Genomic DNA, 24,445 nt, shown 5'->3' on the forward strand with positions numbered 1-24,445 from the left:
CCCCTTGCAGTTCCTGCTGAGATAAATTACCCCACACTGTTCATAGTATGGCTGAGCTACAAATAAAGATGGCCGCTCTCCCTTCTCTTGTATTCCAGCATCTCATCCTACCTGCTGGAGAGCATTTGGACCAGGCAGACTGGGCCAAGCCTGCACCTTTACATCACGGCCAATTTCAACATGAAAGCCACATTAGGTTCAATGTGTTGGCAGGAGCTTTTGACACTGGAACAGCAGAGACTGTAAAAGCTTCAGTCCCGGCATGGCTAAGCAGGCTGTGTTCTAGCTTTAGCCAAAACTGCAGATTTATTTTCATGCAAACACATAGCAGACGTGCCTTCCTCACTGTATATAAAGCTGAAATGTCTGAAAACTTTACTGCTGAGCTCTGATAAACTGCTAAAATCATCAGTGAGTCAGTATCTGCTCAGATCATCATAAAATCACCCCCTAAAAGAGGGTCCAGTACACATGCAGGCAGCTTTACGCCAGCATTATGTCAACTTCAGGTGTCTCAAGTGTCCTGTTGGGTTATCTGGTCATTACATCCCCACCTCTGACTGCTGGTCCTGCCCAGAGGAGACGCTCAGCCAGGCTGCACCGTGATTGGACGACCCGAGAGGACAAAACATTTAGATTTATTTGTCAAACATGATGAAGACCAATGGGGGCCAGGTGGCGTCTCTCTGCATTTATGTGAGTACGTAGAGGCTGAAGAGCGTGTGTGTGTGTATGTGTCTGCACACACTGATATTTCAACAGAGAGGAATGCCCTTCGTTCAGCCTGTGCGATAATTAATGGCTGTCATCGTCCATTTAGTGGAAGAAGGCGCTGACAGACAGCACTCCAGAAATGCAGGGAATGTGTGAACACCTCACAGGGGTAGATGAGGGTGGAGAAGGGACTCGAGGGTGGGTGGGTAGGGGCTAAGTGCAACATCCCTCCCAACCATCTGTGGAAGATGATCATGGTCACCAAACATGGGTTATCACCCTCATTCGCTGCCATTTGAGAAATTCTTGGACATCTGTGGTGGCTGCGTGAAAGTGATAACTGATCTCTCAACACCAATGTTACAGCAATATACTGAGTGTGTGTGTGTGTGTGTGTGTGTGTGTGTGTGAGGGGAGAGACAGAGATGGGATAGGAGCAGTTTGAGAGATAAATCTTGTAAAAACTAATTTCATTTTTATCATAAACTAATAGGAGAATCTACTTTCAGTGATGCACATATATTGTGCTTCTGACAGCCCATGTTCATGTTATATTAATATGGACACACTCAGATCATTTTAACCGTATGTAAAAACTGAATGATTAGTTGTGTAATCAGTAACCGTTTTGTGTGTGACAATTTGCAGGTTTTTCTTGTCTTAATTACAGTAAGATGACTAATTTTGAAGTTTACACTGTTTCCCACTTTGAACATTAGTTGTGATGACTTTTTGTTTTCTAAAAAAAAAAAAAAAAAAAAAAAATCTATTCATGATCGCTTGATCTAACCTCAAAACAAAGTGGACACACAGTCCAAATAATGTGAACAATCTTGACGTAAATACAGAATTAATGAACTCCAGTGGATTTTGAGTAACATTTTCTTCCACACTTATGTATCACCAACACCAGTGATGATGTTTCGGTGGACAGCACCTCCTGCTGGCTGAACATGACACGACATGCTCATCCAGCTGTGATGGATGGGCAGCGACCACACAGTACAGAAACTGGATGCTGTGTTCTTGTATTGTACAATAAATAAAGCTGACCGTGGACACATGGCATTGGCTCGGTTTTCAGCTTTGACGATAACGAAAAGCTGACTTGTTGCTGACTTCTGTCCACAGTCAGAACACCAGTCTGCTGAGAGTTAAGTAGATTAATCTGTTGTTAACTGCTCGCAATTAAAAACAAAAAAAAAAAAAAAAAAAAAAAAGAACTGCAAGTGAAAAGTGGTAAAGGCAATTAAGGTATAAGTTTAATATTTTTGAAAAGAATGCATATACAAAGAACAAAGACTTTAGACAAAGCATTTGGTTTTGCACCAAAACAACAACAGGTTATAATAATTATACTGACTTGGACTGGACATCAATCCAACTCGAAGCCACCAGTTTAGAAAAGCAAAAACCAACCAATCACAAATAATTTTTACCAAACTGTCTGTCTGTCACTGGAGGTTTTTATTTAACTGAAAAAATCAGAGGTTTTCTTTCTATAAACTGGAAGTTAAGAGTTCAGATGAATTCCAACCCCTAAATGTAAAAGGAGTGAAAGTAACCTTTTTTTAATATATTTATATATATAAAATAATAAAAAAAAAACACAAACAGAAGTAATGAAGAAAAAAAAAAGATTTTGGTAAAAACACCTGGAGCCTACATCAACATCGTGTGCCAGCTTACATTATAATTACATCTGTTAAACCTATCATTTAGAACAGAGACCAAGGCTCAGCTACATGCAGCACCATACAGTTTGAACAGGCCCAACAGACCAGACAGCCCTCGAACACCTCAGGCAAACAACCTGGATGAACACACTACAGGAAGGCACCAAATTCTGACCTGGCACAGAATTCTGGTGGAAAGTCATATTCATTGATGAGCTGTCCAAATATATATGTCCAGATCTGACTGACGATGCAAGCCGAGGAACATTTGTTTTACAGATGCTTCTGCTGTGCCTGCTCAAACTGTAAAGTGGTGACAATGTTCAAACAGTTTTCTGCTTCACCCTCCCTTGGTCCCTGGCAACGCATAAAGAACACACCGCTTGTTCTGCTAACACTGTTTAAGTTCCCTGCATCTAAAAGGCCAATTCCTGTGGTCGACTAGCAGACCCATTGCTACTGGATGCCTTTAGCTCTTCAAGTGATTACCACACTTCAAATGGACTGTGACTCTGCACTGACAGGCCACCCTAAGACGACTTGATACTAGATGGCAATATTTACTCATTCAATTTCCCCAAATAGAGAGAGCTCTCTGGAGTTTTAGCCATACTGCCCTGTCAGACCTACACAGTTTCCTTAGTGGTTAAGAGCATGTCTACCTGGAAAATGGAATAAATATAACAGACTTGTTGTGTGTTTGAGGAGAAAAGGGGGTGTTGGCAAGGAAAAACAAAACACTACTCGGTTAGGATTGCTTTAGGTAGTGCTGTGAAAGAGCATAGGGATCAGGCGACGACTGTGCTCGTCAACAGAGGGGCCGGGACCAGCAGCGTGAGCAGCTGCCAACCAGGCAGCCGAGAGGGGCTGGGGAGGGGCTTATATCCATTAAACCTTTACACTGGTCGAGGACAACTAAAAGGCTAGGCATCTAAAAGTTGATTAGGCCACAACAATGACTGGATGAAAATCAGTTTACCAAAAGCTTGACAGAATGAAGTCTACTTGTATGTAAGCTTGGTATGTGGATCCCCATCCGAGGCTATGCCACCCTGCCCAGAGCCCACAGCAGCCTGTTGGCCAGGTTAGGTCGATCTTCGGTCCCAAATTTAGAGGTGAAGCTTCTTATTATTGCAGACAAGTATCTGAATCTTGGTAGGCTGAATTGTTTCTAGTCTTCCCTATGGAGGACGCTGCTGTCAACCAGCCTTAGCAGAGCAAGGGAAAGGGGTGGGGTGGAGAGGGCGTGTGTGTGTGCATGTATTTAAGATGTATGAATGTGTTGTATGCATGTACGTGTTGGATGTATGGATGTGTGCGTGTGTGCACGCGCTTTGAAAAGGATGGAGCCTCTCATAGCAGCACACATTTGCGTTTCTTCTTGGGCTCTGGGGGCTCCAATGCAGCCAATATCGCCTCATCAAACACATTCTTTAGGCCTTTCTGTGAACACAAACACACAAACACACAGGCTCAATGAGGGGTGCAACAAAAACACAGGTCAAATAAAGCAGGTAGAGGGAAACAGCTTAAACAGAGGAAAAAATAACTGGGTGGGGGAAAAGGCAGCATTGAACATCATACAGTAGAGTGTCATAACAGACTGTGGAATGCAAGCGTGCGGTTGGGGGAAATAACTGATCAAATCAGATCTGCAACAAACAAAAAGATAATTTTCTGTTTTCTTAAAAATGTTGTTATTTCAGTCAGTGTCAACAACATAAACCACATGCGTGTTTGAGTGCAAAGTGCAGCTGAAATCAAAGGCAAGTCAAACAAGAAAGTGGAGGAAAAAGAGAACATAACCCCTGACGCCACAACACAAAACAAAACTGGAACCTGAGCTTTTTCGTTCCACACAACTCCTCTTTCGTTTTTACTACACTGGCTCTGCTCTTCAGGTTAAAATGAGTTATTCAGAGCCAACACAGAACAGACATATGCAAAATTATAACTATAATCACTCCAAACTATGTCTACTCTTATGCTCAGAGTTGAATGTTTTCCTGAGCAGAGCTGCTTTCGCCATGAGCTTGGTCATGTGAAGTAACCAGAGCTGCTCTGACACAGTGCTGTACTATGCAGTAAACCGTTAAGCCCCTCGATGTTGCTTAAGGCAGTCCAGTAACCTGACTAAATTCTTCTCTAACAAAACACTGGAAAAAGAAGAGAGCCAGAGAGAGGAGTTGAAGGGTCTTTTATTTATTCATTTCAATCAAGTCATGTCACACAATTATAGCTTTTTTTATTATTAGTATTATCTGGACTTCCAAGACAGCAGAATATGCACCAACGTTAATGGCACATTAGTATCATACATGGAGAAAGTTGAGCCAAACAAGTCAAGGAGTGTTTTACAGAAGACTGAAATGAGAGAAATATTAGGTTTAGTTTTATATCAGATCAATAACACAGTACCACCGTGGTACCACAGAGCAGACACTTTATGTGTTTATGTTGTCAAAACTGGCAAACACTCCCTATACGTGACTTTAGTACTCAACCCCCTATACATAACCACAGTCCGACCCCAAGTTCTGTTACATTAGACATCAATAGTAGTACAAAAAATACATTAGCATTAGAAACGGAAGATCTGTGTTGTGTTGAGATCAATCTCAATGTGTGCCATGTGAAGCCTAACCCTCTACTACCGACAGAGGGGAAAGACTAACTAAAACAATGGGTACATCCCAAATTACATCCTACATCCTTTCTAAGACACAGGGGCCACATTAATGAACACTGGGCCTTAGCAGGAAGACTGGGAATGATCCTGTGATGTAGTGCAAGATTTATGATGTAAAACTAAGCTGACGGGGACCAATCCAACAGTAGGATAAGAAGTAAATTAACACACCAACCAAACTAAACGTCTGCGGTTACAGATTAGAAAAGGCAACGAGTCATTAGAGTGAAGAAAGGCCTTCGATCAGTTAATCGGGCCATGAAGCACAGATAGTTAGCCAGCTGTTGACTGGGTAGCTATCTGGCTGAGACTGAGATCAGTCTAGATTTGAAAAGCAGCACATGTAGAGACGGAGGAAAGGAGAGAGATGGGATAAAGGAATGGAAAGGCAGAGATTAATGGCAATAAGAGAAGGAGAAGATGAGAGCAGTGGCAGAGAGGGTTTAAAATATACAGCATTTCCTCTTTCTTTGCGTCTCAGGTGGCTCTAGGGCAGCTAGGATAGCTTCGTCAAATACATTCTTCAGCCCTCGCTACAATGACAAGGAGAGGGAAGAGAACAACAGCACAATTAGCACAGCAAACACAGAAAGAGACAGATGGGACAGGAGGAAAAGAACATGGCTGAACAAGGATGAACGTATTTGCGCCAAATACAGAAAGAAGGTGTGAGAGTTACAGGACAACTGTGTGAAGGATGCATGGTAGCAAGAGTGTGAAGAGTCAAGTGTGGCAGAAAGAGAGAGACAGAGAAGGCAGGCTGAAAGTGAGGTGTGGATACACTGCTGAGATCCCCGACAGGAAACAGGAAATGACATCACCAGCTATGCAACAGCTGTGCCAAGGAGAGACTAGAAGGAGGAAGGAAGGAGCAGAGCAGGGAGGTGGGGGCTACACCATAGCTCCATCAACACTATTGTTCTCTGTCTGAGTGAGGCCAAGCTCAAAGTGCTCTCTTCTGAGTCATGTTCTCTCGTTGGGTTCCTAACAGTAATGCACTAATGCCAGCAAATGCTAGACTTGATGGAGCAGAAACACTCATAAAACCACTGACTGACTTCCAAGAGAAGTACTGAGTACTACGATATTAAATCTAATATTGAGTTGCTAATTCTGGTTGTATTTAAACATTTCCAGTAACAGCATACAGTTAAATTAAAACAGGAAAATAAGAAATAAGCCAGACATGTTATTGAGAACAGCCCTCTGACAACCACAGTTTCCAAAACATACCAGTTCAGCAGTATTTTCACTTGACATTTCTGCCTCTCAAAGGAAAATTGAAGCCACTTCCATAAAGTCACTAATATCTTCATGTTTATTTGCTAATCCAGTGGTAACATTATAGAAACCATCAGCGCAATCTAATGTGCTGAATCTAGTGTTAGAGGCCAGAAGCACATCATTCTCACTGAACCTTTGTGCTATAGAGGCTTTCAGATAACACATGAACTGACTCTCCTTCTGGGTTGAAACACAACAGGCCAACAGTAGACTGTCTGCCCTTATTGGGCACTGGTTAGCATGTTTGACCCCAGTTTTGCGGTGTGTCTCAGCGCGTCAGCACTAGCTGGCCCTTATCGACAGAGCTCATCAGAAATCACTCGGATTGGCTGTTCAGGCAAGCAAGTCAAGAGACCAGCAATCCAACAACTAAAGTCAAGAAGGAACACACAGAAGGGTCTTCTTATTCATCATCGATCATTCAAATACAACATTATTTTCACAACAACGTGGCTGTCTGGAATGAAACAACCAAAAACCGTCGAAGTGGTGAGTGAGTGGTCGTTGTCAGCTGTAGTCTTCACTGTGCAACTTTTCCCCCCAGCACAGGCAATGCAAGAGCAAGCGGTTATGATTGCTTTGATGTTGGTTTGACTTTCTGCAACTTACAAGAAACTCGAGAGACTCCACTCTGCGCTCTACTGCACACCCTGAACTGCTCCTTTTGCCAGTACTACTGCAGCTAAGGGCAGCCTGGTCTGAAGCAAGGTTTTAAAGCCACATGAAAAACATCTGTGATCTACAATTTACAACAGCACTGAATTTATGGTTAGAACAGTAGCCAACAGAAAACCATGCAGAACATAACTCATCAATCATAATGTGCACAGGTCAGGGGGGACACGGACATGTTCCTCTTTCCTCCCTTTTCTTAGTTCTTGCCATTGTGGTGTATGTATGTATATATCTATATATACATCTATGCATAATTTTAAAATATTATATTTATCTATATATTTTTTTACCTGCGTGAGGGCTGAGCACTCCACGTATTTCACAGCCTTGAGGTCTCTCGCCAGCTTCTCAGCTGTCTCCGGAGTGATGGGCTTTTGCTTGTTCTTGGCCAGCTTCTCTATAGTAGATGGGTCATCCCGCAAGTCAATCTGAGTCCCAACTAGCAGAAAAGGGGTCTTTGGACAATGGTGGGTGATCTCTGGAACCCACTGGAAACACAAACACAGGGTAATGCAAAGGTAAACATGCTGTGCAACTGAAGCGTGAGGAAAACATCTGCAATACAACATTTAACTAAGAATTGAAGTACTGACTGGGGAGTCTCCAGCTCCTACAATATACTCTACTGCAACTTGTGTAAAAGTAAAGGTAATATAGTACCTCATCAAAAGAAAAACAACTTCCTAATACAAGCGTTTACTCTTGGATCAAATGCATATCACGGTGTCATTAATAGATAAAAACGTCTATTTTATTGTTAAGACTGTTAAGGTGAATAATTCTGATTGCCAGTGGTGAGGGGAAAAAGGGAAGAACTAAACTTGCCTTTTCTTTGACATTTTCAAAGGAGGAGGGGGACACAACGGAGAAACAGACAAGGAAGACATCTGTCTGGGGGTAACTCAGAGGTCGTAACCTGTCGTAGTCTTCCTGACCTAGAGAAACCACACACAAATGTTTAAATTCCATAGTATGACCATCGTGTTACACAAAGTGAGACACCTCTGTTTGCAGAAAGAGAAACAGCACCAAAAGCAGAGGGGACACACCCCAGTCTACAATTAAAATGCTATCAGCGCACACCCTGGGATCAGAAAAGTTAGCATGTGGAAATGTGAAGAAAGACAACTCAAAACAATATCTGACTTCTATTTAACATCACAGGAACAATTCACAGTATAAATGTATTTAATGTTTTTTTTAATTCATCTGAACCTAGATTACTTCAATATGGTGATTGACTGAGAAACTTAGAAATAAATATGAAACAAGAGCAGGAAAGTTTCTCATTAATGATCATATCATCATATATTATGTGGTAAACCCTGTCCTGTTTGGAACAGGACCATTGTTCTGTGACATCAGATATTTCTTCAAATGATGACGAAGGCTTAATGGTTAATAGTTACATAAACTGGGTGTCCTGAAAGAACAGAACTAAACAAATGCAGGTTGGATGAAGAAAGACCTACCTGCTGTATCAAACAAGCCAAGAGTGTAGGGCTCGCCTCCAATCATTACAGTTACAGCATAGTTATCAAACACCTAAAACACACAGACCAAAACTAATGATTAGCCACTCATCTGCTCAACGGTGAATTGTGTATATATTATACCACCACTACAGTTTGACAAATACTACAGTTTTAGGTATGTAGTTTCACAGTTTTTCCATGTCTCAAAGATCTAGCTGATACAGCTGTATACTGTAGGTCGCTGTGTTCAGAAAGGAAGTGGTGTGAGCCCTCCTGTTAAATGTAGACCAATTATTGCTACTGTTTTAAGCTTTTAAGTGGACCTGACTAGTGCCAAGTCAGTCAGTAGTGGGGGATGAAAACCACTGTTCTGATCGACACACGGATTCAATGATCAACGATTGTATATGATCAATGCAAAGTAAAAACACCAACCCATGTCTGCATCGTAAAGATATAGCTTTATTTTGAAATTTTCACAGCACCTGCGCCACTGTTTTCATCCAAACACACCTTCTTCCTGAACATTTAAACAAGGCTATATATATATATATATATACAACCCCATCCACCCACCACCACAGACCACATTTAAATTTACATAAGTTGGGAATCCTGCTTATCACTCTAACAGGCATCCACACACTTACCGTAGGTACATATTCAGAGGGAAACTTGTTTGTGGTGTAAGAGATGAGCAGGCAGGTTTTACCCACAGCACCGTCCCCAACTACGACACACTTGATGGTCTGCATAGCTATGTTTTACAGTCTTCACTACTCATTCAAGATCTAGAACAGAAGAGCAAACAGAAAGAAAACTTCATAAGTTGATTACATTGCTTACTGTCTGAATAAACTTAAGTGTCTCCACAAGCAAAAGTAAAAAATAAATAATATACAACAAATGAATAAAAATCTGTATACAGAGAATTCACTTCATTTGTAATTTAGATTTCACACATTTGACTTTTTTTCAGTGCATCTAATACAGAAGCATTTAAACACAAAACATCTATTTGCATAAAGATCCCCCTACATGACACAAAACCCCCCACAAATATCAATAGCAGACTTAAATATCTGTGGATTACTTATGTCTTAACGGGTACTGTATTGCACAGTGTGGACATTTTGAGTCAGCGGGACACTCAGGTGGAGAATAAAGAGTGAGCCAGTTCTCTGGGGGAGACCCTGAAAAGCTCAACAGCAGATGGCACATTCATTACTTGTCAATAAAAAACTGTCAGTAAAACCACTTTTCAACACATGTATAAACTGGAGCATGACCTAAATTTTGGCCAGCAAATTTTCAGTTTACCAGCCATAAGCACACAGACCAAAACATTAATTTTGGACCATGCATTCTGTTCCGTTTTTTAATGTATTTAACCCCGGTTTGGTAGTGAGAACTGAAAGAACATCTGCGACCCGCATTAGTTTGGGAGTCAAATCTCACCTGCCAACAGCTCTATTAAAAATGTGATTTTTGAAATGGGAATTTGGGCAAATGTGCTTGTGCAAGTTATAGGTTGCATATGTAAAACACAGAAAAACTATAGCAAAGGCAATTGTGAAGGGATCACTAGAGAAGAACTCTGCAGTGCGGTCACTAAAGGTCACTTGTTCAGCTGCAAACAAAAGAGTACAACAACCACAATATGGATAACAACACCTACAAGAAACCGTAAAAGGACTTTTTCATAGCAGACATTTTGATTTATCATAGGTAAAGGCACAGGTGTTAACATCGAAGACTGCTCTGTACTATTCCAGTAAGACACCTGGCATGTCACAGTGATCCTGCATGCACAATATACACGCTTTTCTACGCAATATATAAAAGTAACGTGCATATCTTTTTTGTGGTGTTGGCTGAACAAAACAAACAATCCAAAGATGCCACCTTGGGCTGTGGGAAATTTTAATGTCCATTTTTTTAACCACTTTCTTGTATCGTATAGATCCAACCACCTGAGAATAATCTGCAAATTAATCTATAATGAAAATAATCATTAGCTGCTAAATTCTGTCATTGTTAAATTGTAGTATTCACAGCTGTGCCTTTCCCATATGTATTATGTGGACAAGAGTGTCCTCCAGAAGCTGAGCACTGCAGAGCTCTGCACCATTATGTGGGGGTGGGGGTGTCATTGAGAGAAGCACAAGGGACAAAACTGCAGGCACCAAATGTTACAGAACATGGTTTACCAAAAAAACAGAACACAGGTGGATATCCAAGAGAATATCTGTTCCTATGCAAAACAGGCTTGAATTACATTACATACAGGCCTTTATACTGTATTCAACTGACTGTTTAGCAGAAATAGCAGACTATAGCAGAATGTGTCTCTGATCATGCCATTAAGTAATCTAATTTATCCCAATAGGAGGGGATTTTTTTTTAACTTACTACATTTCCTTACTTTAAGGACCCATATTTGTCTAATGAAACTAGGGGCAGCTATAGATCGATTTCTCCAAGACCCGTCATACCAATTTTGATACAAAAATCATTTGGGCACACCTTCCGTTGCTGGCTTATCCAAACCCCCCCCCCCCCCCCTTAAACTTAATGAAATTACATCAAGAAACACTTGGTCAAAAAATACAAAGTTTTCCTGTTGAAGATGTTGTTGTGGTGGTAGAATACAAAAGAGGGATGCAACTTACAGAGTAGGGCTTGCTCTGGGAATCGCTAACTGATACATCATGCTTATTAAAGCACGACTCAACAGCATGCTTGACTAAAGGCCTGTTTCTTAAGAGACAGCAGAGGTTACCCTGACTGCAGATCAAACCAAGCAGCTAAGACGAAAACACACGAAGATTTAGGGCATTCTTGTAACACCTTCGATTCAACAAACCATTGTACAGGGGACTAGCATAAGAAGACAAGCTCACTACATGAAGTCCAAAGAAAAAAAACATTCTTTATGAGTAAATAATGAGAAATTATTTCTCACAGATGCTGAATGTGTAACATTGCTGGTTCATCTGTCAATTACAATCTAGATTTTCTTGCTTCAAAACATAAAGTCATTATGACTAAGTTCCATAATCAACACAGCAGACTATGTTGCATGCCAGTTGCATGGCAGTTGAAAATTTTGCGTATTTTGGCTTTCAATTTCATACATGAAGTCATACAAGGTACAAGACACCAAGGTCTTACAGAGAGAAACGCACATCAAGACGAGGCATTTGAATTAAGTCCAGCACTTAAAAACAGCATTGATCCAACCATAAACTTTCTCTGAGTTTCTATTATATTGTTGGTGTCTAAAACAACATTGTTCCACCAGCACACTAGATCAGCAGGGGAAGAGAAATACTCTGCAAACTTGTTGCAGCCTCTCTGGAGGAGTTTTTGCTCCCAAGTATGGTGCTACCCAGGAAGAGTTTACTGACCCAACAATAATGTTCTCTTCCCTCCTACCAAAACCACCGCACAACTGCACTAATTACCGCAAGATGGATTCTGCCTGAACGAGGCCTTAGAAACTTTGTAATTTGTTCTTAGAATTCAGTGTTTTCCTAACGAAAATGTCCACTTGCAATGTAGGAATGCAAGAAGGGAAATTTGTGTTATTGACCAATGATGAAATAAAAGGCAACAAATAAAGCAGTGGTGGTGGTATACACCTTAAAGTTGGTTTGTGATATGCCAGTCAAAAAAAGTGAGGCTGTGCCTAAGACACCCACTAAACCAGTTGTTGAGCAAGGGAAAACCCTGCCATTGTGTGGAGGAATTATTTTAGCACACTGCCTAACAAAAGAACATTCAGGACGCTCCGACTTATCGGCCAGTATTCATTAAAAATAACTTGATCAGTGGTCTCTATAGAGGCCAATTAGATGAACACACTTGACAGTTTCTCTGTGTGTCGGTAAAATGCATTAGTGTACTGCATCAACCATCCAACCTGGATTTGGAAAAAGCTTTTGGGACAAACAGACAAACTAAACTGAAGGCTGTCCACACTGTAGCCTGTTTTGGCTACTGTGTGTGAGGCCTATGAAAAATGTGGAGATTCTGAATTGTCTCAAAAGTACCGGTCCATCAATACAGTGATAAATGGTTTGCTTGCAGGTCCTTAAACTAGTTAAACCAAGAGTACAAAGCAAATCCATACTGAAATCAGCAAGAGGAGAGCTGTTAGCTGTTCACAGTAAGTGAGCAGAAGAGTCCTGCAGGGTGTGTGTGGCAATGGGAGCTAATAAGTAACACTAGAGCAAAACACAGCAGGAATGAGAGTTTCTGCTCAGAGGAAAATTAAGTGTTTAACAGCAAACTGCAGTTTAATGTGGGAGCACAACACCACACTACAGCATATGAACTGAAGAATAATAATGTCACACAGAGCCAATGCGTACTTCAGGAAACAATATGCAACTGTGGAAACCTTGAAATTTATTCTAACGAGACGAATTTTGAAATATTTCACAAACTCTAGGCTAAACACTGCAGTAAGCTGATGACCATGGGCAACAGAGGGTGGCTGCAGCTGCAATAATGCTGCCAGACTTAATCCAGGCATTTGTGTTTGTAGGCCAGCAAGCATTCTGAGGGCAGGCCAGCTCAAGGACTAGTAATGAAAGCAGCAGAAAATCAGCTTGATGTGGCATAAATCTCTTAACTTGATATTAACTGCACGTTAAGCATTAGATGTAGGCAGAAATATTATAAGCAAATAATAATCTGAGAAAAGTGCATTTCTACTGAGAACTTTAATACCAGTCAAAGAATCAAACATCGCAACATAGACACAGCTTCACGTCTGCGAGGTTGTGACTCGCATTACAACGAATTTAGCAATATCTCAGAGGTTGGTCTTAGCTTTCCTTATTGTTATTCTGAAACAAAGAGTCAACGATGCGCTCAAGCACAATACTGATTTAGAGAATCCTTGGACATCTGGCCTTTAGAAACTTAACATGGGCAGAGCTCAATAACAAGAGGTCTTGAGCATTTTCTTCAGACGCTGACCCAGAATCTGAGACGAGTTGTGCTAACAGTGTCTTTCTAATCCATCACTCTCATCACAACTTATGACATGCCTACCTGTACGACCACGAGTAGTATGAGAGGCTACCGTCAGCCTAAACATGTAATAAACGCTAACTAACAGGTATAAGAAGAAAACAAAACATTTCGAGATCGCGCTTGAGAGGTGGCTACCCCTTAAAGCTACTGCTAGCTTGGATGTATTAGCCTTAGCTGCTGTATTTCAGCCACATCCCCGGCCTCAACTTGGCCTAATTTCCTGCCGGCTGTTTAAACTAACTACACATTTATTAATTTACTAGTCCCTCTTTTAACCCATCCCAGTATTGTGAATATTTATCCTCGCACCAAAACATCGCACCGTACAACTACAATCCGAGACCCTGCTTACATTTTCAAATAGTAGCCAACTACAAACCTGACGTTTGTTATGCCTTTTTTTCTGTTCGTCAACCAGCTAACCGCTAGCTAGTAACTAGTTTTTGCTATTCGCTAACTTAAGGGCGAAGACATGTCAAATTCTACACTACAATCACAAATACATCTGATGTAAAATATGGTTGCTACATGTCCCAGGAGATCTATTTACTGGCCGGTCTTACGTTACAGACTGCTTGTCTGTTTGCTTTGCTTACTGTTACTATTCTTCCCAATTGGCTTGCTAGCAAATCGGCTGAGCTAACCTTAGCGGATGCTGTTCCTAAATGATATCTTTAATTTGTTCATTACAACCCATATACCACACACCCACAACACAGATAATGTTGATAACGTCCAAACTAAAACAACCAGTTATATCCCAATAAAACAAAAATATTTTTTCCGTACCGTATCCTCTGTGTCTTAACGCCGGGCGTTGGCAGCTCCGCACTAGGGGCTTCCCAGTCAACAGAACAGGGACACGTTGCGTGCGTAGCGAACTACTACGTAACTACGTTAATCAATCTGCAACCAGGCCACTTAATCGCAAATGCCAAAAACCAAGTAAGCACCATAAATCGTTCAGCAGTAGTCTGCGGTGTCATCATCGAGGCTTTAGGAGATTTATGGTAGTCGAAATTTAAAGCTGTTTCACCTTCGGATAACGACCCTTAAATCCAGCTAAATAGTGATGTTTGAAAACAGTGCGTCTTCATAGTTGCGTTATAGGCACTTAGTGTACGATTACACTATGTCCCAGTATTTATACGCATCCAATCAAAAACAGATTATATTAAGCTTGGCAAATGTATGTAACTCTCTGGACATGGACTTGAAATGAATCACTGCTTTCATGCTTCATGCAGTGATTCTTCTCACAGTTGTACCTTGCAGTACCAAAACGTATCCAACTAATTTTGTTTCACAACACTAAATGTAATAATTTATATGCAAAACACTAAGAAATACACTAATTTCAAGTAAATGTATTCTGTCCTGTTTACTGGACTCTGAGCTGTGAGATTGACCTACATAAGAAAATAGCAAGTTAGTTATCTGCCACTAGATGGCACTGCAGCTCAATGACCCAATCACTCATGCAAAACAACTGAAGAGTTAGAAACATTTCATGTAAGAGAAAATACAGGCAGTAGCTGTAAGAAAAAAAGATTTTATTCTCAAAATGGAAACATGTGGTAGAAAGAAAAAATTACAATATTCATGTTATATAAACATAAACATATTTAACACCGTCTGCAAAAACTAAACAAGAAGGAAAAAGAATTCATTCTGGGCGAGGAAGGATTTATAGCCATCTCCACTGTCCTAGTTAGACACACTCTGCAGCAAGGTAATGTTGTCTCCTTTCAACATGATCCTCCCTGGGAGACAGAGGATGAAAGAGGGATTAACACAAGGTGGCGAGGTGAAGCAGAAGACCAGGATAATGGATGTGAAGAGAGACAAGTCAGTCAGTCAGTCACCAAGAGTGCTCATCAAGTTTGCTACAAATGAGAAGGAAACTAGTTTGACAGCACATGTAGCATCAAAAGCACATTTGGTTTCTCTCTACTAGCCATTCCCCTCACAGCTCAGATGTACCATTTCTGCTGTTAAGAGTCTGTTTGTGCAGCATCATAACAAAGGTCAGTAACTGTCTGTGTCAAAGTGTCAAGTGTGCAGATACACAGATAAATCACTGCTAAGCAAAGGTAAACACAGAGTACGGTAAACAAATATAAGTCAAAATGTAGTGTGTTCTTACCCAGTGGCTTTCTGTTCTTTGTCTTCATGTGAACTTCCTCAGCATCATCTAGAACCAGGTTCATGTACTCATCAAAACCCTGTGACAGGGAGGGAACAGTGAACCAAAAGTTAGTTTCAGTAGGTCACACTTGCATATCATCATCCTAAATCCCTCAATTTAGAGGGAGGTTCTGCACAAACCTGAACTGCCACTTTCAACTGGATGAATACCACCTGTTCATAAGGAGGGTCGCGCTGTGGTGAGATTTGATCACTAGAATAGTCAATCCCTATAAACTGATAAGCAAAGCCAACTGTTCCCCTCCATCTGTTAACACATTTCATTCAAAAACACAGCACCCAAAAGTAAAAAAACAATGTCTAAAATCAGTGTGAAAAAAATAACAATGCTCTGGGGTCCACACTCATACTAAGGTATGGGAAATAATAAGAAAATATCTATGCACCCTCTAACAGAGCCACTAGACTAGGGCTGCTCAAAGTAAAGTTCAGTTTAGCCCACTTCAGCCCATGCATCTACCACAGCAGCCAGTCCTACAGCTAATGTAAACCTGCTAACCCTTCTCTCTGCCATTGATTAAGCCAGCTGGTAATTTTAGAGCTGTCACATGTTATCTTCTGTAAATTTACTATTGTTTATTAATAAAGCAAAAGTATTTATCAGATTTGTCTATTACTCATAGGAATAATCACTTACTAATACATGGCTACTAAGATAAGATGCTGTCACAGAATGCTCTCTAGATCATTCAGCCTGCATACTGTACTTGTATTATTAGCCATATTTTAATGAAATGACAGAGAAAACAATAAACTTACAATAATAATACTAATATTTTATTTCAATACATTAGAAGGGGGGGGGACTTACAATGATGCAGCCCTCTATCCGCATGTTCACCTGTTCATACAGCCACACCTGGATCCGTGAGCGCTGCAAATGAGTGGAACAAGAAATGATGATATCATTTATTCATCCGTCACATTAAACAAATTAGAAGAAAATGTGGAAAAAGGTTGAACTGAACACTTACATTTTGTAGATACCTGAAAATTAGGTTCTGATACATGTAGTCAAGGAAATTCAATGTTCAACACTGATGCAATTTGAATATGTTCACCATGAGGAACACTTTCACGAATTGCAAGCTGCAGTTTTTGGGCTTATTTTAAAAGATTTGGTTGCTTGTCAGGACAAGCGACTTAATTGGATGCAGCAGACTCTCCAGATCTATTATGGTGCTACTTCCACTGTTAAGAAAGCTCAGCAGTGGCTCCACTTCCTGAAGAAGCTGAGGAAAGTTCATCTTCCTCCCCCCATTATCACCACTTTTTATAGAGGGACCACTGAGAGCACCCTGTGCAGCTGCATCACTGCCTGGTTTGGTAACTGCACCCCAGCTGAGAAGATCACCGGGGTCTTTCTCCCCTCCATAAAGGATATTTACGTCACAAACTGCACCCTTAAAGCTATCAGCTTTGTGGATGACTGTGCACACCCATCAAACAAACTGTTCACTCTTCTGGCAGAAGATACTAAAGCATTTGGGCTCTTACGACCAGACTGTGCATCAGCTTCTTTCCCCACAGCCATAAGACTTGTTGTGTGGTGAACATCAGTCCAGCTTCTGAGAATTGAGGAGTCTTCAGATCAGATTCTGATTCTGATCTGATCTGAAGACTCCTCAATTCTCAGAAGCTGGACTGATGTTCACCACACAACAATTGTCAATTTAAATCTCAAACTGTTTAAAATGACTGTTCTACCTGCACTTTATGGCTGTCTTACACATCCACATAGAACAGCATGCTGGTTCATGCTGCTCCTTTTGTGTTAACCATTTTCTCTTGCACTGTGTATAGTCTTTGTGCAGCACGTATAGTCTTGGGTAGCCTTGTTTTTGAAGCCGCGGTTTCCTTTTGTCTCGCGAGAGTTAGCAACGCCGGTGAAGGCGTATAGGATAGATGGTTTACTGAGTGAAAGCAGGGGTTTGGGGAAAAAAACCTCAATGTAAATGCAAAATTCTAAGTATATTATACAGACACTGTCTCCATTTTAACTTCAACTCATGTTCATTAGGATACTGAGCAAGTAATTCAAACAGCACGTTAATCTTCGGCATGTAACACTAATGGAGGCGCGCGCACTACGTTAGCTTGGTAGATAACGTTACGTTACGATGGCTACGTCTACATAGCGCTCCTTTGAATACACGTCAAAGAATTGTTTGCTAAGGTATTTCAAATAAACACAAAACGTTCTGGTTTTAAGACCTAATAACATCACATAGCTCTGTGAAGACGCTGTCCTCGTTCACACTCAGGAAATGAATGACTAGCTAGCTAATAAGAAAAGGTTAGCCTAGCTGCTAAGCTGAATTAGCAAGCAATTCAACCGCGTCTGTCGTTCACTGCAATAAAAAAGGATACAATGGGTTGCACCATAACCTTCTGGACCTTCTGTCCTTGTCCTCTGTACGCCATGGTTCCTGCAAAATACCTACAGAAGGTATAAGATGAAAAAAATTGCACCTTTCTCACAGAGTGCACTTTAACGAAACGCTCACGTTGTGAGGTGCTTCAATGGCGCGTTTCCTTCCGGGTGCGGTGCCAGTCATAATAGAGAGGCCACATCATGTGTAACCGCGCCCCCTACAAGCAGGAGGCCACTACTGCACCAACTTGTTGCCCCACAAACAGAAAATATGTGTACACGGGCAAAAATTTAATTGGACAAGCCGACAGTAAGAATTAAATAAAACAACAGTAAATCAGAGTGCGTGTACCGCAACAGTCAACGACAGCCAACATTTGCTGTTATGATGAAGTGGCTGGAAATGCCATTTGTGCTATGCAGAAACTCTAAATCTACCATCAAAGCAAAATCAGTCACTGTTTTACACAAACTATCACCAGTGTCTCCTTGCGTCATTTATGATGACTCCCTGACCCAGACTGTCTACACCCATAATCGCATTTAAAATAGCAGACACTAATTAAGTTACTTGCTTTGTTGGTAGAAGGACAATATGAACCCTTAAAATCATTCACAACCATGCAACATTTGTTTTAAATGTACAATTTAAAACAAAACTGTTAACATGGGTAAAGCAGTACTCATACCCACTAGTTTTCATGTTAAGCACATCCTTACATTAGTATATTTGAGGACAGTTCAGTTGTTTTTAATTTAATATTATTACGACATGATTGTGTATTTAGTTTATTATTCCACCTGTAGTATGTATGTAACTGCCAGAAATGAAATAATAAAGGCATTTATAGATGTGTGGCTTCCATGGCCCTTGATGTTCCAGCACCCTTCTGCCTGACGTGCTCTGTGTGTGATCTGACCATGTGGTTAACACTGGTTTCTCTATTCCAACACAGTACATACGAAGATGAACTTACATGAATACATGCTCATGTAGCTGGATGGGAGCAAATTCTTGCACCTTGAGAATGTAGTGGAAAGCTTGAAACCAGAAGAGTATTGGCTGGTACAGCAGAACATTAATGCCTATACAGTGACATGTTGGTGTAATGTTCAAGTGTCTACATACTTTGGTATTTTCATTACCTTGTAATGAGCAGGAGCTCTGTCCTTGAAGTGGAGTACCTATTTTGAAGTCCTGGTGTATGGAAGAAAAGAGATGCTTTTCAGTACGTTATGACTTCTGACCATTAGCCTACTGAATACTTGAAAAATGAATGACATTATAATACTGTTGAATTAAAACATTTTACCCTAAGAAAACATCTCGAGCGAAAGTGATTTCAATTCTTGTCTTTAATTTGCAGAAGTTAATTAAAAACAGCAAATTCAAAAATGTGATTTTTTTCAGGTTCACATTTAAAATTGAAAATTAAAGTGTGCAGGGTTTCTAGTCACTTCTCTTGATCTTTTCTTCTTGGATCATATGTCTAATGAAATGTAAACTGAAAGTTTAGAGAGTTATAATCGATTCCACTCTGGCGTGACTGCTTAATGTCGGTCAGGATGACTCAATCTTTTATCTGAAATTTTAGTTTCTGAATTTCACAAATACAATTTGAGAAACATAACAATTAACTTGACTACAATTTTTACATCCAGAATTTATAAAAATAATTTTTTAAGTATTGGAAACTGAAACTGGAATTTGTGAACTCAAAGCACAACATTAAATTGCTGCAAATGAGGGGAATTCAAACTACATAAGTTCAGATAAATGATTTAAGTATGAATAATGTTATAAGTTTAGGGTAAAAATATAAATTTGATCATTAGGCACTCTGTATTGTTTAAATTTAACAATTAAGTGTTCTTTTGTGTTCTTTCATTACATGTGCTGAATAAATTTTATTATTTAATTTGCAAGTAAGAATGAAATCAAGGATTTTTATGTTTAACTTTACTGAAGGCCAAAATTTCACTATTAGGTGTTGATACAAACAGGTCCAAATCGATTCCCACACATTCGCCTCAAGAGGGTGCTGTGCCACATCAAACGTGACAGCAGACCCTGCACCAGCAGGCTGACTGAATTTCTGAAATGTTTGGGGAAGTGAGTTGGGGCAGTTTATCTGGACCGTGGGGAGATAAATCAACCTTCACTCTTGTTCTGGCCTTTATCTCTTACATATTGGCTCATTCACTTCCAGAGAAATAATCTCTTCCATAATCTGCAATCCCAGCAATAGACCACTGTCAAAGCGCACCGCCTGCTTTTCAACCAAGAAGAAAATCTTCAAGTCTGTTGCCATCAAGGCAGCCTGCAACTAACCATAATTGGCCAAGGTATTCCCTCTGATATTTATAGCTGGTATTATATAAAGCAGGATTGGAAATTTCTCTGTTGTGCACAATATACCTGTAACATGATGAGCTGAGTCAGGAAGGCCAGCCTTGACTGTGCAGTTAACAATAGTATTAATAACATACAACACAGGCTTGCCCCCCCCAACTCAGAGGAGAAAGCGCGACGGAAATTTAGCAGCCGAGGACAGACAAGAGTCCGCAAGTGGGGGGAAAGAAAAGACGCAAGGAGCCTCGGTGGCGCAGGCCGAGGTGTCACCTTTCAAGGCAGGGACCCCTCGGCCGCATCTTAAAAGGCAGGGCTGCTGTAGCTTGTGGTGGCGTGCGTCGCTCATCGGGCATCGTTGTCAAGTGCCACATGCTTGTCTTTGTGCTATGAGAGCAGGAATGGACCGCTGACTCTCAATGCCACACGCCTGCCCACATTCTCAAGGAAGAAGACCGAGAGAAGGGAGACGCCGCAGACCCTGGCACTCCAGCTGGCCGCCACACAGGCCCTGGAGTCAAAACAACAATGAGGAGGCTGGTGTTCATAGGCACACATGAGAGCGTGGTGCCTCAAACTGCTGTCATCGCCTCATTCAAAATCAAGGTCATATGTACATCCTTTGATGTCTGTCTTGTTCATAATGATAAAATCTGGCAGGGGAAAACATAAATATTGTGGAAATATAGATCAGTAGTATAAGATAAAAATCATAGTCAAATCATCAAGTCATAGCACGGTCTTACATGATACTGTAGGTCGCTGATGAACACCACAGACAAGACTTTAAGACTCCACTGGAATATGCTATAAATAGGGAAGTTACACACACACCCAAACAGGATGCCCTGCCACTCCATGTCGTGTGTGTTTTCTATCTTTTCTCATTTCCACGCCTGCCTTTCCTACCTTCTCTTTCCTAATCTGACCCGGCCAAAGGAATTGCCCTGGTTAGATCAACCTCCTCTCTACATCACTTCCTGTTCCTGTTGGTGGTGATTGTTCTGAGGGGAAGGGAAGGCAGACGGGATGGGGAAAGAGGCGGAGGAGGGGCTGCTGGTGGTGGCGGTGGTGGTTCTTTGTTTCACTATCAGCATCACCTGCCTAACCCCCACCTGACAGGCTTGACCCCCGCGGTCAGGCTGGTAGAGCCAGCCAGACAACCCGCTGGCTGTCTGTTTCCTGTCTTGCTGACTGACAGGATATTCATAGCGTGCATGGAACACAGTTCGAGTTAGACTGCTTGTCTGAGCACATACAGACCTTGTTGTAAGACAATTTATGTCACACTTTAATCATATATTTATTATAAAGCTTGTTATTAGGTACTACAATAACACTCTATTTATGCTTTCTTATCTATACTATCTTAATTATACTTACTACAATGTGCACTTTTGTGTACTTTTTTGCCTTAAGGCAGGATGAAAGTAGTCATGTACTCAAGTTTAAACTGTCACACTGTGTTGTCTGAGGGTCACTGACATCCATGCATTGACAGCAGACTGTGGCACCCTCAACCTTTTAGTGGCTCGGATTAGGTTGTCTTATTGTTAAATTTGAACTTTTATTGTTGGCAAACATAAGGTGGATATTGTTGCACATCGAACATTGTGGAGTCAGTTTGCTGACTTTGTGACTCTTCTTCCGTGTGCAACAGTAATATTACGTTTTAGTTCAAACTTTTGAATGAACTGTTTATCGATTTATCATGAAAACACCAAAACGAAGAACACATTCTACTTCATCAGCGTACAAGTTTGCTTTTTTCCATCAGTTTTATGCAATGTATTAATTCTATTACAGCATATTTTAAGTACAAAGATGGCGTTCCTGAAAACTTCCATAATTGAATAAAAGCAGAAAGTAAAAGAGAAAGTAAGAGCTTCACTTTAGGTACATAAAAAAACACTCAATAGTTTACTGCGCAGTGAGCAGTAAATTCATTACTAGAGATGCTTTTTACATCATGAGCAACTGCTGTAGGGTCTCATGACTGATTTATTCACGCGCTCCGCTGGTATTGCTTTGCACTGATTTTTCACAATACCATTTAGTGAGTCAATTTCACACTCAGAATTTGAAAAAAAAAAAACAAGGTAGTGAATGCAATAAATGTGTATGTGTTATTTTTTATCATAATGCTGATCACAGTATTTTCTGCCTGATATCTCATGGCACAATACTTCCGGTTTGTTATGTGGGTAATTCAGGGTTATGGAAGTTGGTATCTGCCAGTTGTGACACAAAAATGATCAGGATTCATAAAGGGCAAAACTCTGGAACCCTTATTTTCACATAAACACACCAGCAAACCCCAAAAACTGAATGACACTCACCAACTCATCAAGATATGCTTCCGTCCTTTTTCTTCAGCTCTTCAGAAAAGGAATCTTTTCATTACTTTCGCTCAGATCAAAACATGCCAAGTACTTGACTACTCCTTCTGCCTGTACAACAGATTCGCTGTGTGCTACAAGTTTCAAATGATGCAACACTGTGCAACACAACCGAAGTGTCAAAAAATCTCTATTTACTGCTCCCTATAGGGTAAATTATTGAATTTTTATGATGAAGGGAATAGGGAATTATGGGAAAGCCTCGCTCCAAGCCATGTCACCTGATGATGTTTGTATTTGTGCCAGTTTGGAAATGTAGTGTAGGTTACACTCGTACTTAAAAGGTCTTGAATACAACAATTATCAATAAGCTGTTTGAAAACGCAGTAGCATCACTCAGACTTTACGTAACCAGATCACTTGTGCCGCATTGTGTTTCGAAGTGTGTTCTCATGAATAAACCGTCAAAGCCGATGACTTCAGTAGAAGTGTTTTTGTGCGTATTTAGATGGCAGGTTGTTTCAACCTGGATGTGAACCCTCCACCTACTCAAGCACCTATTCATTCTGAAAGTGACACAGTCTCTCCAGCTGATGGTATCACCCAGAGAGGTGATAGCAGTCAGCATGGCCTTCACAAAACACGCATGATGACATGTTTATTCGCTTTATTCATAGTACACAATCAGCTTGCTCCATGCAGATTGGGGTGGCTTGTTATCGCTTTACCCCGTGATATAGGAAGCAAACAAAACATGTTTTTATTTTCTGTGCCCAAACAAATACGTTTACTTACGTGTTATTTTTATCTCTTAATGCTGATATAATATTTACCTCGTTTTTTGCATCAATAGATGTTACAAAACCAGGACATGGTTTGTGGCATCTCACCTCACAGCATACTCCCTTGTTTGTGTGTACTATATAAAATCTGTTTACCCTTAAAACACTTTGAAACATTCAAACAACAATTTTGTGGCTTTCCACGTTTTAATTTTATATGATTTGTGCAACTTGTTCGATCTCTTGAGGTCATGAAACTTTTCTGAAAAAATCTGGAGAAATGCACAGTTAATTCATGCAAAGTCGACACTTTCTCGATGTAAGGTGGCTGTACTTGTCAGGAACAAACGTGAACAGAGAGGTGAGACCCTTTGTGGCCTGAGGTGGAAGAAAGATCAACAGCTGCTGAGAACGCACCAAAATTCTCTATGTAAATGAAAGAAATACAACCTCCTACTCATTCAAATTCATCTAACTGGCGTTTTCTCCTCTGTATCTGCAGTACTTCACTGTAATGTTAAGAGTAGTTTTGGAAATGCAAATTATGCTTACTGTGGTTGGGTAAGGGGGAATCCACACAACTTTACATTCCCGAGTGGTTGGATTACCAAACCTGTTTGCTTTGGGTGGTGATTGTGTGTGTTTATATTTTTAACGTTCATCCACATGTGTGGCCTCTGACTTTTGTTGCTCGAATGGGCAATGCCCGAATAAGTGACAATCAATAAATGACATCTCGCAGGGTTTACCAGATTAGTCACATAAGCAGTACCAGACCTCCGCACAACAGAGGGAGGAAAAAAACAGTTTCTAACTTGTTCACACTTTCTCCA

The 24,445-nt window shown here is 40.6% G+C and overlaps 2 protein-coding genes across 3 annotated transcripts; both read right to left on the bottom strand.

Annotated features, from left to right (window-relative positions):
- Positions 1–1,954: 1,954 nt before the first annotated feature.
- Positions 1,955–14,501, bottom strand: cdc42 (cell division cycle 42). 2 transcript variants are annotated; one of them, XM_046384848.1, is made up of 6 exons: positions 14,349–14,500; positions 9,164–9,304; positions 8,511–8,583; positions 7,864–7,973; positions 7,329–7,526; positions 1,955–3,833 (listed from the first exon to the last, which is right to left on the bottom strand). In XM_046384848.1, exons 2-6 carry the CDS (start codon positions 9,266–9,268, stop codon positions 3,744–3,746), a joined length of 576 nt encoding a protein of 191 aa, XP_046240804.1. In that variant the 5' UTR covers positions 9,269–9,304; positions 14,349–14,500; the 3' UTR covers positions 1,955–3,743. The 2 variants fall into 2 exon arrangements, with proteins under 2 accessions (XP_046240804.1, XP_046240805.1); XM_046384849.1 differs by lacking the exon at positions 1,955–3,833 and adding an exon at positions 4,572–5,612 and having other exon boundaries at positions 14,349–14,501.
- A 594-nt stretch (positions 14,502–15,095) lies between these two features.
- snrpe (small nuclear ribonucleoprotein polypeptide E) lies at positions 15,096–18,319 on the bottom strand. Its single transcript, XM_046384850.1, has 5 exons — positions 18,138–18,319; positions 16,742–16,768; positions 16,579–16,641; positions 15,706–15,784; positions 15,096–15,322 (listed from the first exon to the last, which is right to left on the bottom strand). Exons 1-5 carry the CDS (start codon positions 18,189–18,191, stop codon positions 15,267–15,269), a joined length of 279 nt encoding a protein of 92 aa, XP_046240806.1. The 5' UTR covers positions 18,192–18,319; the 3' UTR covers positions 15,096–15,266.
- Positions 18,320–24,445: the final 6,126 nt, after the last annotated feature.

This window comes from Scatophagus argus, chromosome 3 (genome assembly GCF_020382885.2).
Source record: "Scatophagus argus isolate fScaArg1 chromosome 3, fScaArg1.pri, whole genome shotgun sequence".
NCBI lineage: Eukaryota > Metazoa > Chordata > Actinopteri > Scatophagidae > Scatophagus > Scatophagus argus.